General features: G+C 55.2%; 1 protein-coding gene across 1 annotated transcript; it reads right to left on the minus strand.

Annotated features, from left to right (window-relative positions):
* Nucleotides 1-4991: 4991 nt before the first annotated feature.
* Nucleotides 4992-13973, minus strand: PLA2G2F (phospholipase A2 group IIF). Its single transcript, XM_029227040.1, is given in 8 exon segments — nucleotides 4992-5369; nucleotides 5371-5462; nucleotides 7773-7855; nucleotides 8081-8107; nucleotides 9259-9299; nucleotides 9302-9405; nucleotides 12895-12956; nucleotides 13858-13973. Coding segments are annotated over 8 exon segments (903 nt in total).
* Between the last annotated feature and the right edge of the window lie 520 nt (nucleotides 13974-14493).

Raw genomic sequence — 14493 nt, forward strand, 5'->3', positions numbered from 1 at the left:
TAGGGGATTCTTGATAAACTGACCTAACAGGATTCTTGCCGAAGGCAGGTCGTGGTGATCAGATATCACCTGCGGACTAGTGAGAGGTGAGAAATTTGATCAGATGTTGAGGAAGGGTGGGGATTCTCCCTAAACTGATATAGCCGGATTCTTGCTGAAACACAAGAATGATGCAAAGATGAACACAGAAGCCCACAGGTTGAGGCCAAGTTGAGAAAATTCTCAGAGGAGCCCAAAGTTTGGTCAAGGGGAGAGTCTTTGCCAGTCCCTCCTCTGGTTCAGGGAAAGAGGAGGTCTTCTTTCTTCTGAACAATATGAGTTCCTTTCTCGATTGGTCATTTTTTGTTCCTTAGTAACCAGTGGAACCATCTGTTGAGACTTGGTGGTAAAGGGTATTTTCTCGATGGTGTGAACCATCAAGCATTTAAATGAGGGGGATATCTATGAAAAAAAGAAAAACAAAGATTAATGATCGGAGCAACTAAACCCAGTTTCTGGGTTCAGAGGACAGCCAGTTGAGACTTCTAGATGTTGAGCTTGAAGCATCTGTGGATGGTGAAGTGAGGCGAGCAGTGGCAATCCGTCGGTCTTCCTGGTTGCAGTCTGCATGATCTCTGGTGATGGCACCGACATAGGTGTCATGGTCATGTTTGTTTCTTGGAGAAGGGCATGGATGCATCCAGCTTCAGCTCATAGGGCTTCTTTAGAAAGTCCCAGTAAGGATCTGGGCAGTTGGGTTTTAGTTCTCAGTGACTCCAAGTCAAGAGGGTGGGAGAAAAATTGGAAACATTCATCTGAAGAGTTGTAGCCAGATTTTTGAGAAAATTAGAAGAATTAACTAAATGTGCAGAATGGCAGGATTCATTCCGTTTACAGACAGGTAACAAAGCAGAAAGGAAAATGGAATCTAGCCAAGAGGTGAAAAATAGCTCAAAGACAATGAACAGGACTGTCATGTAATAACCCACGAGGCTGTGCTATACTTTCCCACTGAAAGTGAGAGGTGTTGAATTTTTTAAAATGCACACGTGAGAGTTGCGAGTTAAGTTTTATTTGGGGCAAAATGAGAACTATAGCATCTCAAATAGCACCGAGGAGCTGCTCCAAAGAGGTAAAGGGGGGAGGGGTCAGAATATGTGTGATTTTGGTGCAGTCAGGCACGCATTTTGACAAAAGTTGCTATTAGTCAAGAAGGTTGCTGCTAGTCACAAGGAGCCAGATGTCTCTGTTAATGATTTTAGTGCTTTTCTAGATATGAGAAGATGCAAGAAATTGAGCTCATAAAATCTTCTCCTGAAAATATCTAACTACCTGAAGACCTGTTCTGCCAGTTTTTCCCAGAGCACAGAGGGCCTCATTCCTGATCTCCACCCTGAACTCCTTTCAGGGGGTGTTGAAGGTCAGAGGCTGCAGTGGCTGGTGAGTTCATTCTTATAGAAACAAGAATGGCAAGCGACAACTTTTAGTTGGCAGAGATCCCGGGGTCCAATGATGAATCTGATTCCATCTGAGTCACAACCCCTAGAAAACCAGAGCCAGACAGTAGCTTAAGGGGCCAAAACAGGTTTTATTCAAGAACTATTGCAATAGGGACCAGTATAGAATTGGGCTCATTTCCAAATACAATTTCAAATCCTTACATTTCTTAAGTGAGGGTTTATAGCAGGGGTTGGGGGAGGTGGAAAATTGATAAGAGCTGGGGAATTCTTGCTTAACCGACCTACCTGGATTCTTGCAGAAGGCAGGTGGGGTAATCAGGTGTCACCCGGGGGTGGTGGAGGCTGAGAAATCTGATCAGGTATCGAGGGTGGGTAGGGATTCTCACTAAACTGACATGGCAGGATTCTTGCTAAAACGGGGCAATAGAAACCCAAATGTTGAGACCTAGCTGAGAAGAGATCTCAGAGGAGCCTGACTAAATTTTGGTCAAGGAGAGAGTCTTGATTAGTGGCAGCCCCCAGACCAGTGGGAAGCAAGTCCAGCCCCCTCCTCGAGCCTCTGCATAAAAGACCTCACTAACTTGAGGAGAGAAAGACCACCCATACTGTAGAAGCAAAGAGCCCTTCTTCAAACACTGTGACCCCACTCCCCCTCGCCACCTTCAGAGACATCAAATACACATCCCATCTCCACCCCATCCCCTTGGGGGCCACTTCCAGGATTGGCTGCATCCTTCGTGCTCCCCGACACCACCTGGCACCCTATGTCAAGGGTATCAGTCCACGTGTCTGCCTCCCCCTCCCAGGCTGTGGGGTCCTGGGGGCAGAGGCTGTGTCTGATAAGTGGTGTCTACCCCGAAGCCCAGCCTCATGCCTGGTCCACAGGAGACCATGGGGATAGGTCCGTTGAATGAATGAACCAATGGATGATCATGTCCAGGGCTTTTCAAAATGTTAGCTGAAGACTCCCTTTTCTTCTTACAGTAGCTCACGTGAAGGATCAATATGTAACACAGGAAAAGCACGGCTGCCATGGAAGAATGAGGTGGGGGGCTCAGACCCCCATCTTCTCAGCCTCCCCTTCCCCAGAGATCACCCCCTAGAAGTCCCAGGAAAACCCATGGCCGTGGGGAGCATCTGAAACATTGGCTCTGATCTCTCTGCACTTGGGGAAACTGATGCCCATCACAGAGAAGAGGCTAAGGCCAGGACCCAGGACCTGGCGCCCTGCTGGACTCTCAGTCACTTGTCCCACTGACCCCAGCTGCCCAACTCATCATTAAGAAGGTGCGAAGAGATGACATTAAAAGTCAGATGCTGAGAATTCAGATCCCAGCCCCATTACTAATGACCTGTGTGACTTTGGGCAAGTTACTTACCTTCTCTGGGCCTCGGTTTTTTCAACAGAAAAGGATGGGGCAGAGGGAGAGCATTGTGGAGATGGATGCCTAGTAAGTACTCAGCCCAGTAGTTGTTATCATTGTCCGACCGCTGGACCACCGCCCCACTTTCCAACCCTCCCAACAGTTTTATCTCTGCTGGAGGAGGGCTTTTTCGTCCAGGCCAGGAGCGGGAAAGGGATAGGCCATGCCAGTGTCAGGGAACCCACTTTCCCCAGAGCTGGAGACCCGGAAGGGAGTCACTGTGCTCTTCCTGGCCAGTGGGTGCCTTGCCAAGGAGGACTCAGCAGTGGGCAGTTGAGGTAGGAGGCCTTTATTAGTTTGAGGAGGGGTGCCACGTCCTGTGGACAATCTCTGGGGGTTGCAGTATCTGGGAGAGTCTGGGGTGAGACAGGGGGCAGGCAGGACCCCTTAGCAGCAGAATCCCGTCCCAACACCTAGACTTTTAGGAGGGGAGGCTGTCTGCACGGGTAGAGGGGCACAGCCAGAAACCCAGGCTCCCACAGGCAAGGGGTCCAGGCCTCTGCTGCCCCCGCCTCTGGGGGACTCCCCATCCTGGCTCCATTCCTGCTGGGGGGGTCGGGGCTTCAGCTCAGAGTTGATGGGGTCAGCTCAGGAGCAGGTGGGCTCCTGAGAGCATCTCGATGACTGGGCAGGTCGGGTGCGGGCCCACGGGGCACCACAGCCATCACCCCACGGCCAGCAGGACAGCAGGGGTTGAGCAGCAGGGAGGCCTCCCACACACAGCGACAGCTGACTCCAGAGCCCAAGGCGGGTTTCTAGAAGATGCAGCTTGGCGGGGCTCCGTCCAGTCCTACCGTCTTTTTTGTAGATGTTCTCCCTACCCCCACGTCCCTCCCCGCCTGTGCTCGTCTTGACTGTCCCTCCCCCCGTGCCAGTGGTCCTCGGCGGCCGCAGGGTGGGCCGGGATTCTTGGCGGATGTTCTCAGTGTCCCGGGGGGTCAGTGGCCCTCAGGGTTGACGCTGGCTGAAGGCAGAGGGTGGAGCGAGGCAGGGTGCGCTGGCTACTCAGAGGCCGCTGACCCTGAGGTCAAGAGGTGAGTTGAGGAAGGACAGGGAAGCTGGAGAAACAGCAGTGCTGGGGCAGAGTCAGAAAAGCAGGCCCGCTGAGGCCTGACCCTCCTCCTGTTCTACCCGTAATCCCACAAGCCCCAGCGGGAACCTGGGCCCCAGGGGCGACCCCACCCCCAAGGCTCCTCTGCCCCCTCTTCTCCTGCCACAACCTCTCTGGTCTGGACATCTGGCCCTCACCTTGTGTCACTTCTCCCACTCTCTCGCCTCCCTTCCCTCTTCACATCCTGCTGCCTTCTGGAATCTTCCTCACAGCCTCCTGCCTGGACCTGGTCTCTCCTGCCTTTGTCTCCTCTTCACGGAGGTGGGTCCCAGCTCCCGGCTTCCTCCCCATCGAGAGGGCTTCTGTGGCCAGGCTGCAGCCTCGCCTCTCCTTGCCCGGGGAAAGAGTGCTCTGGTCCCTTCCACGCCCTGGCCTGGTTGCTGCGCGGGGAGAGATGCAGGGGGAGCGCCTGGAGGCCTGGGGCTTCCCCCTCCCGTGTTTGTCAGGGACCCGGACAGCCTAGGGTGAGGGCGCCCCTCAGAGCAGTTCAGCGTTGCAGGGCGGTGGCCAGGGTGTTCCTCTGACATGAATGGGTTGGCAGAGGACCCGAGTGGTGGGGACACATCTGAGTGTGCTCCCATCTCGGTCCCTGTGCAACTGGGGGCGGTTCATGTGGGTTCTGTCAGTGCCCAGTGCTCTGAGGCTCTCTGGGTAACTGAGGCCAGACTTCAGGCCTGGGACGTTAGCCCCGTGACCATCCTGTGGTGTCTGGGCTGGGACTCATGTGCTACTTTGACAAAGGCCAGGATGGGGCCACCTGCTCTTTTCATGGGGCTTTGGAGGGCTGCAAGGCTCCCAAAGCAGGGGTCACCCTGAGTCATCCCCTGGGAGCAGCCGAGGGGCCCCAGAGCCAGGCCTGTGACCAGCGCTCTGTCTGCCTGGGAACCTGGTGCTAGGACACGCCAAGCTCTGGGCCCATGTTGGCCGCCCCAGGTCTGGCTCTCGAAGACTCCGGGCCCCAGCCTTGAGGGTCTGGCTGAGGACTTCAAGCTAGTGTCAGTGAGAGGCCCCCCTCCCTCAGAGGCCCCCAGTCTTTCGCAGGTCTTGCCTTCCACACTTGGGAGAGACCCCAACAGGGCACATGCCCCCTGCCACGTCCAGGATGAAGCCACACCCAGGTCTGGGCTGGAGGAGCCAGGTGGCCAGGGCCCCGGCCTTTCTGAGTCCTCTGGGGCCAGTCTCGCTGGAGGGCTCCAGGGAGGAGGGCAGACCAGGGGCCCCCGCCCCGCCCCCACCTCCACCTGCTCCATCTGGCTGGTCCCCAGGACTGGAACCTCCAACCCTCCTCTCTGTCAGCCCCCAGAGGGCGCTAGGGAGGGGTGGGGGGCGTGGCCCGTAGATGCTGCAGTTGGGTGTGGGGCTCTGGCGGTAGATGTTGAGGTAGTTGCCATGCTCCTTCCTCCCTGTACGTCTGCTTCTGGAAGCACAGGACCACGCTCTTGTCACACTTGCACGTCTGCTGGTCACGCTCCGTCTGGTTGAGCTCGCCTGTGGGGAGTGGAGCACACAGACTCTGAGGTCACAGTGGACCTCAGAAGGTGGTCTCGGGCCAACAGCACCAGCACCGGCATCGGGCCCACCCCAGGCCTGCAGGCTCAGACACTCGGGGCCCAGCCTCTGCATTCACAGCCCTCCAGGTGCCCCTGGTGCATGGGAAACAGAGAACCCCTGAAGCCCAACAGAACAATGTCAAGAGGGGGAAACTGAGGCCCAGGAAAGGGTGCGTTTGCCTAAGTCACCCAGCAAACCCAAGGCAGAGCTGGGACGGAAACTCAGGCGTCAGGAGCTCAACCCCCAGCCCAGTTACTTTCTACCATCGCAGGCCTCTCTCAAGCACAGAATCACAGCACAGCCACCCTGGAGGGAGTTCGTGGTGAGGACGGAGTGAGAAAAACACTTGTAAAGAGCTTAGCTCGGTGCGTCCCGGGGAGCAAATGCTGTCGTTGTTGTTATGGGCCTTCAGAAATCATCTACCCCATAGTTCTCATCCTTAGGTGCACATTAGAATCAGCTGGAGGGCTCCTGAAAACCAAGGCTGCCCGACCCCACACGTAGAGCTTCTTCTAACAAGTGCTCTTGATGCTGCAGGTTTGGGGAACACCTTTTGAGAACCACCCACTAGCCCAATTGTTTGCAAACTTGCAAATTCTCCATCAGCAGAATACCTTCTCTGACGTGAAACTCTTGGCCAAAGACTAATATATCAAACAGCCGAAACAGGGGACTTCCCTGGGGGTCCAGTGGTTAAGACTCTGCGCTCCCAATGCAGGGGGGGCCCGGGTTCGATCCCTGGTTGGGGAACTAAGATCCCATATACTGCAACTGAGCCCGAGAGCTGCAACTAGAGGGGCCCGCACGCCGCAGCAAAGACCCAGTGCAGCCAAAATAAAAAAGATAAGAATAAAAAAAAAATTTTTTTAAAACAGCTGAAAGAGAAGCCACTAGAGCTACAAAATACATTAAAGAGGCAGCTGGACCACCAATCCGGGGATAACCGACCCGCCACTAGCTCTCACAGCAGTTGACCTGATGACCCCAGAAATCCCCAGAACCCAGTGTGAAAACCACTGCTTCGGTTAGTCCATTGTCTTGGGGGTTGAGGAGGGAGATTCCTCTCCTCAAACTGCTTAATGAACTCCTCTCTCAAGCCAGACCCTCTACCGCACATCTGAACAGCAGAATATAAGGACCAGACAGCCCTGGGCTGCCAAGGGTCCCCAGATGTGCCCAGTTCCCCACCAGACTCCTTCCCAAAGAACAGGAGTCTTGAGTATCTTTGCAAAGCTGGCACTGCTTGTGAACTCTTAGTAAGGGATGACACACAGCCTGGTGAAGATAAGGAGACAAAGGGAGCCCAGGGCTGCCCACGGGGCTGGGCCAAGGGGCACCTGCTACCCCAGGGTGGGGCTCTAGCAGGAGCTGGGCAGGGACACCTGGGCCATCAGCTTGGATGCTGTGACCCTCAGGTGGGGAATGTATCCATGGTAAAGGAGGGAACCTGCCAGGCCTGGCTCCAACACCTTGAATCCCTAGAAACTCTGGGTGTCTAGGATGGGGCCACCTCATCTGCTGGGGTCCCAATGACAGAACTAGAAGGGAATGGGTCTGCTCAGATCCAAACCCCTCAATGTACCCATGGGGAGACTGAGGCTAGGTGGGAAGGACCCTGCCCAGGGTCATACATGCTGGGAGAACATGGGTTCCAACCCAGGTCCCCTGACTCCCATGCCAGCCTGACACAAAGTTTCAGGATCACCTGAGGATCTGATTAAAAACAGAGAGTCTTGGACCCCGCCAAGACCTGACCCACTGAATCAGGATCACTCCCTAAGCTCTCCGAAGCTTAAGAATCTCGGGGACTGGAGAACCTGGGGACCAATTCAAGCCTGGGGGCTCCGAGCACATCAGGGAGATGTGCCAGAGCCACAGCCAGGGTTATTAGATTTGGCAAACAAACAAGCAAACGATAAACAAGGTACCAGGTTAAATCTGAATTTCAGACAATAAATATTTTAGTATAAGTATATCCCAAATATTGCATGGGATATACTTATGCTAATTCTTCATTTCATACTAATACTTACTAATTTTATGCTAACATTTAGTTTTTAGTATAAAACTAAAGTATTTAGGATATACTTACATAAAAACATCTTTCATTGTTTATCTGAAATTTGAATTTAACTGGGCATCCTGTATTTCATCTGGTAACCTGGCCCACGGCCCTAGCACAGGTTGAGGGGGCTGGCAGTACACACTTCCGTGAGGGGAAGGGGCGATGGTGGGAGAGGGACTCACTGCAGACAATCTTAGTGTTGTTCTCGATGGTGTAGTCGTAATGGTCCACATAGGTGTGGCAGCCCAGGTCAAAGAGCTTCTGGGGCTTCCCTGGTGGCGCAGTGGTTGAGAGTCCGCCTGCCGATGCAGGGGATGCGGGTTCATGCCCCGGTCCAGGAGGATCCCACATGCCGCGGAGCGGCTGGGCCCGTGGGCCGTGGCCGCTGGGCCTGCGCGTCCGGAGCCTGTGCTCCGCGGCGGGGGAGGCCGCAGCGTTGAGAGGCCCGCGTACAGCAGAGAGAAAAAAAATAAATTTAAAGAGCTTCTGGTAGCAGCAGTCGTGGGCATGGCAGCACGTAGGGGCGGGGAGAGGAGAGCAGGCAGGCATGGCCAGGCTTGGCCCGTCTCCCACCGGCAGTGACCTCTGTCATGATCATCTGTCCCTGTCCCTCACGAGTCAGACCTTCAGACTGAGGCCCAGAGAGGGCAGCTACTGGCCTTAGGTCACACAGCCGGGCAGAACCAGGCCAGTGCCCCAGGTTCTTGTCCATAATCCCCTCCCTTTGCCCTCCGCCCAGAGCCCTAGCTTTCCCCCCCACCCCCTGGAGCCCTGGCTGCAGCTGCAGGAGGGGTCAGGGTGGGAGGGAGGGGCCTGAGTGAAGTCAAAGTAGGAAGAGACCGGCTAGATGCAGGGGCTATACCTGGCTGTGCACGATGGCCAGGGAGACACAAAGGCCTGGAGAGTTAAGTGGGGCTTGGGGATGGGGGACAGGGAGCAAATGTGGTGTGGCTGTCCCATCCCCTCTAGTGGAGGGAGGCAATTAGTCAACATGCATTTATGAAGCCTCCACTGATACCAGACTTGGTGCTTCGGGGGGAGACAGGAGCAAAGGATAAGCCACGGCTTCCAGGAACTCCCAGTCTGATGGAGGAAGCACAGTCCTGTCCATCTGAGCCTCCAGTCTGAGGGGCCAGTGGTCACAGCCCTTGCCTTTGTCAAGTATAAGCTGTGTGACTATTGCTCTCACGTGTATTTGGAGACAGGTCAAAGGCTCCTTCTGGTGAGGACGGAAGTTCAAATGCCTCCAAGCCCAAGACCTTGGAAAGGGACAATGGAAAGTGTCCAAGATGGGACTTCCCTGGCAGTCCAGTGGTTAGGACTCTGCACTTTCACTGCCGAGGGCCCAGGTTCAATCCCTGGTTGGGGAACTGAGATGCCACAAGCCTCGCGGCCAAAAGAAATAAAAATAAAATAAACATGCCAATGATAGAATTAAAAAAAAAAAACCCACAATGTTATACACTTTTAAAAAAATGAAAGAAAAGAAAAGAAAATATCCAAGATGGTTGAGGACGACACGGGTCAAAGGTCAGGCTTCTGGCCACTAACTCATCAAACAAGCCTCCTCCTTGGGGGAAGGGGCGTCTCCCACCTCTCAGAGATGGAGACAGTCTGACCTTTACCGTCCCTGCCCGGTTCCAGCAGACCAGACTCTCCAGGACCTACCAGTACACCTCATCCATGGGCAGGCCATGCCCCCCCACCTCCTGCAGTAGCAGCCGTAGCCCACGAAGGACAAGATGGCGTTCCTCCCTGTGTTGGCTTCCACCATGGACCTGAGGTTGAGCAGGCTGCCGTGGGCCGTGGGCAGGACTGCGAGAGAACCCAGGGGGTGCTGTGAGTTCCCTGCCCTATGCATGGCCTCTCCTGTTTGACTGGCTGTCCTTCCAACACCCCAGGGCTGGGGAAAGGGGAAGGGACAGAGGGAGCAGGAGAGGGAGAGCAGAGCAGGAGGAGGGTGCAATCTACAAAGCAGCCGGTATGGTGCGTTACACAATCCTTACGCTGAGCCCTGTGGCCCTGAGAATATAATAATAGCATTTGCCAGGCACTGTCCTATGCCCCTTGCATGCATTAACTCATCAAGGGCTCCCTGCAACCCTACAGAGTGCTGATATTATCCCCATTTTACAGATGAGGAGACCGAGACCCAGAGCGTATAGTAACGTCCCCAGGAAGACATGGTTGAAAAGAGGTGAAGCAGAATTTGGACCCAGCCACATGCTCTTCTGAACACAATTCTGGGCCCTTCTGGCTTGGTCTGGCTCCTCTGCTCCCAGCAGGGACTCAGCGTCCCCACATGGCCCTGGGGCCAGTGCATCATTCAATGAACACACACACACACACACACACACACACACACACACACACACACGTATATATTTCTTCCCCTTTGTCCTTGTCTCACAGGTAGTGCAACAACCTTTCCTACACCAGCAAAATCAGCTTCCCAGCATCCTCAGGCCGCTCACCCCAGGGATATATTCTCCCCTCCCCTGCTTCCCTGCCTCCTGGGCTCCCAGATGTGCTGGCTCACTGCTGAGTCAACATCGAGCCTGGCATTGGGGTCCTTACCTGGGTGAGGCCGCCACCCACACAGGCTGGAGGGCCACTGTCATCCCATTTTATGGATGAGCAAACTGAGGCTCAGAAAGGTGAAGCTTTGCCCAGGTCATGCAGCCTGGAAGTGGCAGAGCCCAGACCTGAACCCAGGTTTGTGTGCCCCAAGAGCTGGGATGCCTCCCCAACCCGGGCTCCTCCATCTGTGCCTAGGGCTAGGCACCCAGTCCAGCCTAACCCTAACTCTCTCCGCATCCCCCATCCAGCTCCACGGCCTGAAAGAGGAAATGTACTGGGAGAGGGAGGAAGCTAAGAATTTCAGAAACAGAGCCTGGATGGAAACCCAAAGGCCGAAATTACTTGTTTCTGGAGACGTGGTTGTCCAACATCGCTAGTGATGACAAGGGACTCACCACCTCCACGTGCCTCAGTGGGAAGAGCACAGACTTTGGAGTCAGACAGAGGCAGGTCCAGAACTAAAGCTCCCTGGGGCTCTGTTTTCCCATCTGCAAAATGGGAATAACAATCCCAGCTTGCAGAGATCGGGCAGGCCCACTCCCAGCTCGGGGTCTGGCACGCACCAGACCCTCGCTGCCCCCATGGTGCCCCCCCCCAGGGCTTGTTGGGACCCTGGGCCAGGCCTGCCCTCCCTGTCAGAGAGCTGATTTTAGGAATCCTGCTCCACCTGTGTCTTCCTGTCTATTGGCTCCAGGATTTTCGTCATTACAGAGAATAAGTAGCACATGAGAGAGGAAACAAAGAAGGAATGGGGAGAAATGACAGACAATTTTAAGAGGATGGTTTAGAGCCTGTAAATGGCTATGTTAGGTCCGGGGCAGGGAGAGAGGGGCCCCTGCATCCCGTAGGCCTCTCTCTGACTTGGCCGTGTGGGCTGTTGAAGAGAGTGGAAGGTGGGGCCAAGAGGGGTCCCCTGGAATGTTAGCTCTCCCCGCACCCTTTCTGCCTTGCAGGGCTCTTGCTGCTGGAATCAAATGTGTGCCAAGCAGCCTGGGAGTCAGACAGACCCGGATCTGCAAACTGGTCTCTCCATTAGTGCTGTGCGGCCGGAGGCAGGTTGCCTAAATTCTTTGACTTCGATTCCCAAATCTGAGAGCAGCCAAGAAAGTCATTCCCCTGCAGGGCACCGGCCGCATCGCCCTCTGTGACATCCTGGCCTCCTCACGCCCACCCCCACTCCCACATCCTGGAGGTGTTACTCCTGGTAAGGGGCAGCTTCCATCCCCAGGGCCCCCAGCCATCAGCTCCTGCCTAAAACTCACCCATCTGCACACAGGACGGACACACACTCACACTCTAACACACACACAGACGTAAACCCACACTCACCCACTGCACACTCTCCTCCACACACCACACAAGTGTACACACACACGCAGACACACACCCACCCATATTTCCTGTGCTCTCACACACCTCACACATAGACGCACACTCTCGTACTCGCCAACCTCACACACGCATACACACACTCACTTTGGAGTCAGACAGAGGCAGGCCCAGAACTAAAGCTCCCTGGGCCTCTGTTTTCCCATCTGCAAAATGGGAATAACAATCCCAGCCCCCAGAGATCGGGGAGGCCTGCGCCCAGCTCGGGGCCTGGCACGCACCAGACCCTCGCTGCCCCCATGGTGACCCTCCCAGGAATTGTTGTGCCCCTGGGCCAGGCCTGCCCTTCCCCTATACCTCCCACACTCATACAGTCCCACAAGCAGACCCACACTCACCCCCCATGCCCGTACACATGCACACGCACTCCCACTCTCACACACACAACACCCAGAGTGGCCACGTGCACATTCCACTCCGAGTGGAAGAAACAAAACCTGCATTCACTCAGGCTGTAGCCTCTGTCCCAGGCCCCTGGGCCGGGCTGAACTCAAGGGGTTACGTTCTAAATAACAAGTCACTTCACCTGAATTCAACCAATTGTTTCTCACGTCTGGCCACATTTAACCTTCTTTCGTTTCTGATATTTTCTTCCTTCGTCTCAAACCTGGCTGGGTTCAGGGAATGCTGAACAGGTGGACAGAAAGCCAGTGGGACATTCAGCCCATCTTCCGCCTACACAGGGCAACTGCCACCAGGATGCCTGCCTGTGTGTCAGGAGCCTCGGCTGTCCAGGGGTGGGGCCCCCCAGAAAGAAGGAAGAAGACCCCCAGACCTGCTCCATGTCTTCCGGTACATCTCATACCCAGACACTGCTACACACCTGCCGTGCGAAGATGTGTACAGCCTACTTTCATATACACGCTCTAGAGACACACACGCCACTGTGAACACACACTTACACAACATGCTGATGTGTGTTACACACATAGACATCACCACGTGCTCGGACACACCCACACACACATAGATACATGCGGCTATCCGCACGCAAGCTCACTAGCTCTGCATGCACACACGTACACAAACACGTTTTCCTATGTACACAAGCACCTCGGAGTCCCTAAGTGCCCTGATGCCAAGCCACCACCACCACTTTATGATGCTTGCTCAGCTGTGGGCCCTGCATCCTTGAGGCTCGTAAATAGTAAATGTCAACCGCCCGGGTATGTTTACAGGTGCCTGGAGGAGTAAAGAGCCCCAAAGAAGGGATGAAGCCAGGCAGGGGCAGAGCCAGGAAGCAGAGACCCAATGGCAGGCCTGAGGTCCTGTGGCCCGTGGGTGAGTCACAGCAGAAAGGCTGTGGGTGTCGAGGAAGCAGGAGTTTCCCAGCACCTTCAGTCACCACAGCTGGCCAGGATGCGATGGTGATGAACGTCTTCATCCCCAGGTAAGACCTGAGAGAGGAAGAAACCCTGGTCTTGGGTCCGTCCCTTCCCCCTGTGTGGGGTTCCTGGCCTGCGGCTCCCTCCTGGACCTCGTTACAGGTGTGGTCAACGTCACCTCTTTTTTTGTTGTTGTTTTTTTTTGCAGTACGCGGGCCTCTCACTGTTGTGGCCTCTCCCGCTGCGGAGCACAGGCTCCGGACGCGCAGGCTCAGTGGCCATGGCTCACGGGCCCAGCCGCTCTGCGGCATGTGGGATCTTCCCGGACCGGGGCACGAACCTGTGTCCCCTGCATCGGCAGGCGGACTCTCAACCACTGTGCCACCAGGGAAGCCCAACGCCATCTCTTGATGCCCCATTTCCTGCTGCCCTTGCCTTGTGATTAGCTCCTCCAGGAAGATCTGAGCACCTCCCCCTTGCCTGTACCTCCTGGAGGGACAGCCCCCAGGATGGCAGAGCCCAGAGGCACCAGGAGCCTCCTTCCCTCCCACTCTGAGCAAGAATCAGCTTCCAAGACAGGGAGCTCCTGTCTCATGGAGTTGGACCTTGTCACAGATGAGAACCAACCCCTTTCCATATGCGTGCCAGGGAGTCACGTGACCCAACCTGCTGGCTGCCTCTTGCTCCTGGAGCCAAGAGACCTGGGTCCCTGCGTTCTAGCTGCAGTTCTACTTCCAAAATGCTGTGTGATCATCCATAGATCCCTTAGTCTCTCTGGGCCTCCAGTGCCTATAAGGATTAGCTAGATGATCCCAAAGGCCCTTGTAGTGCTAAAAAGGCAATGACATATCTCAGCCACCATCAGAGACTCAGAGCTCTCCTTTCTGAAGAAATGGATTCTAGGAGCCAGTTCCCCACCCTCATCCCTGCTGCTCTCCAAGGAGGGCTCCATCCCAGGGAAGCAGGCATGTACCTGGAGTTTCTCAAAGGAGAAGAGGCCCTGAGGCTCGGGCCCCTCCACCCAGAGGGGTGTCTAACCAGCCCCTTCTTCCTGAACTCTTTGGGGTTGGCCTGAGCCCCATCTGCCATGTTCCGGGTTCTGGGGGGACCAGGAACATAGGGCTCTCAAGGAGAGCCGCGATCCACCCCAAAGTCTCCAGGGAGCAGGCCCCAGCTTCTCGCTGTTGCAGTGGTAGAGTAGTGCCGGGGCAATGCCCCAGGGCAGGACGCAGGTGACACATGGCCTAGAAAAAGGAGGCTCCACCTCCCCCCACGGCCCTGCCCACAGCTGCCTGGTAATTCCCACTCCAGGGTGCTCGGGCCTGCGGGGCGTGGGAGTTGATGCGCCTGAAGAGGAGGTGGCCCTTCCCCAGGCATCTGAAAGGAAATTAGCCCAAAGTTCTCTCTCTTCCCATCTGAAAAGGATGAAAAAATTATCCAGTGACCCTTGTTAAAGGACAGCAAGGCAGACTAATTATTCAAGGGGGCCATTGTATAGTGTAGGGACTGCTAAGATGGGGTCTTGCGGTGAGGGAAAGAGATTGGATTCAACTCCAAACAGAACAAAGAAAAGTGGGAATTTGTAGCCAAGGCAACAGCGTGGGGGTCA

Source organism: Monodon monoceros, unplaced genomic scaffold (assembly GCF_005190385.1).
Source record: "Monodon monoceros isolate NGI ecotype Baffin Bay Population unplaced genomic scaffold, NGI_Narwhal_1 Super_Scaffold_18, whole genome shotgun sequence".
Classification (NCBI taxonomy): Eukaryota; Metazoa; Chordata; class Mammalia; order Artiodactyla; family Monodontidae; genus Monodon; species Monodon monoceros.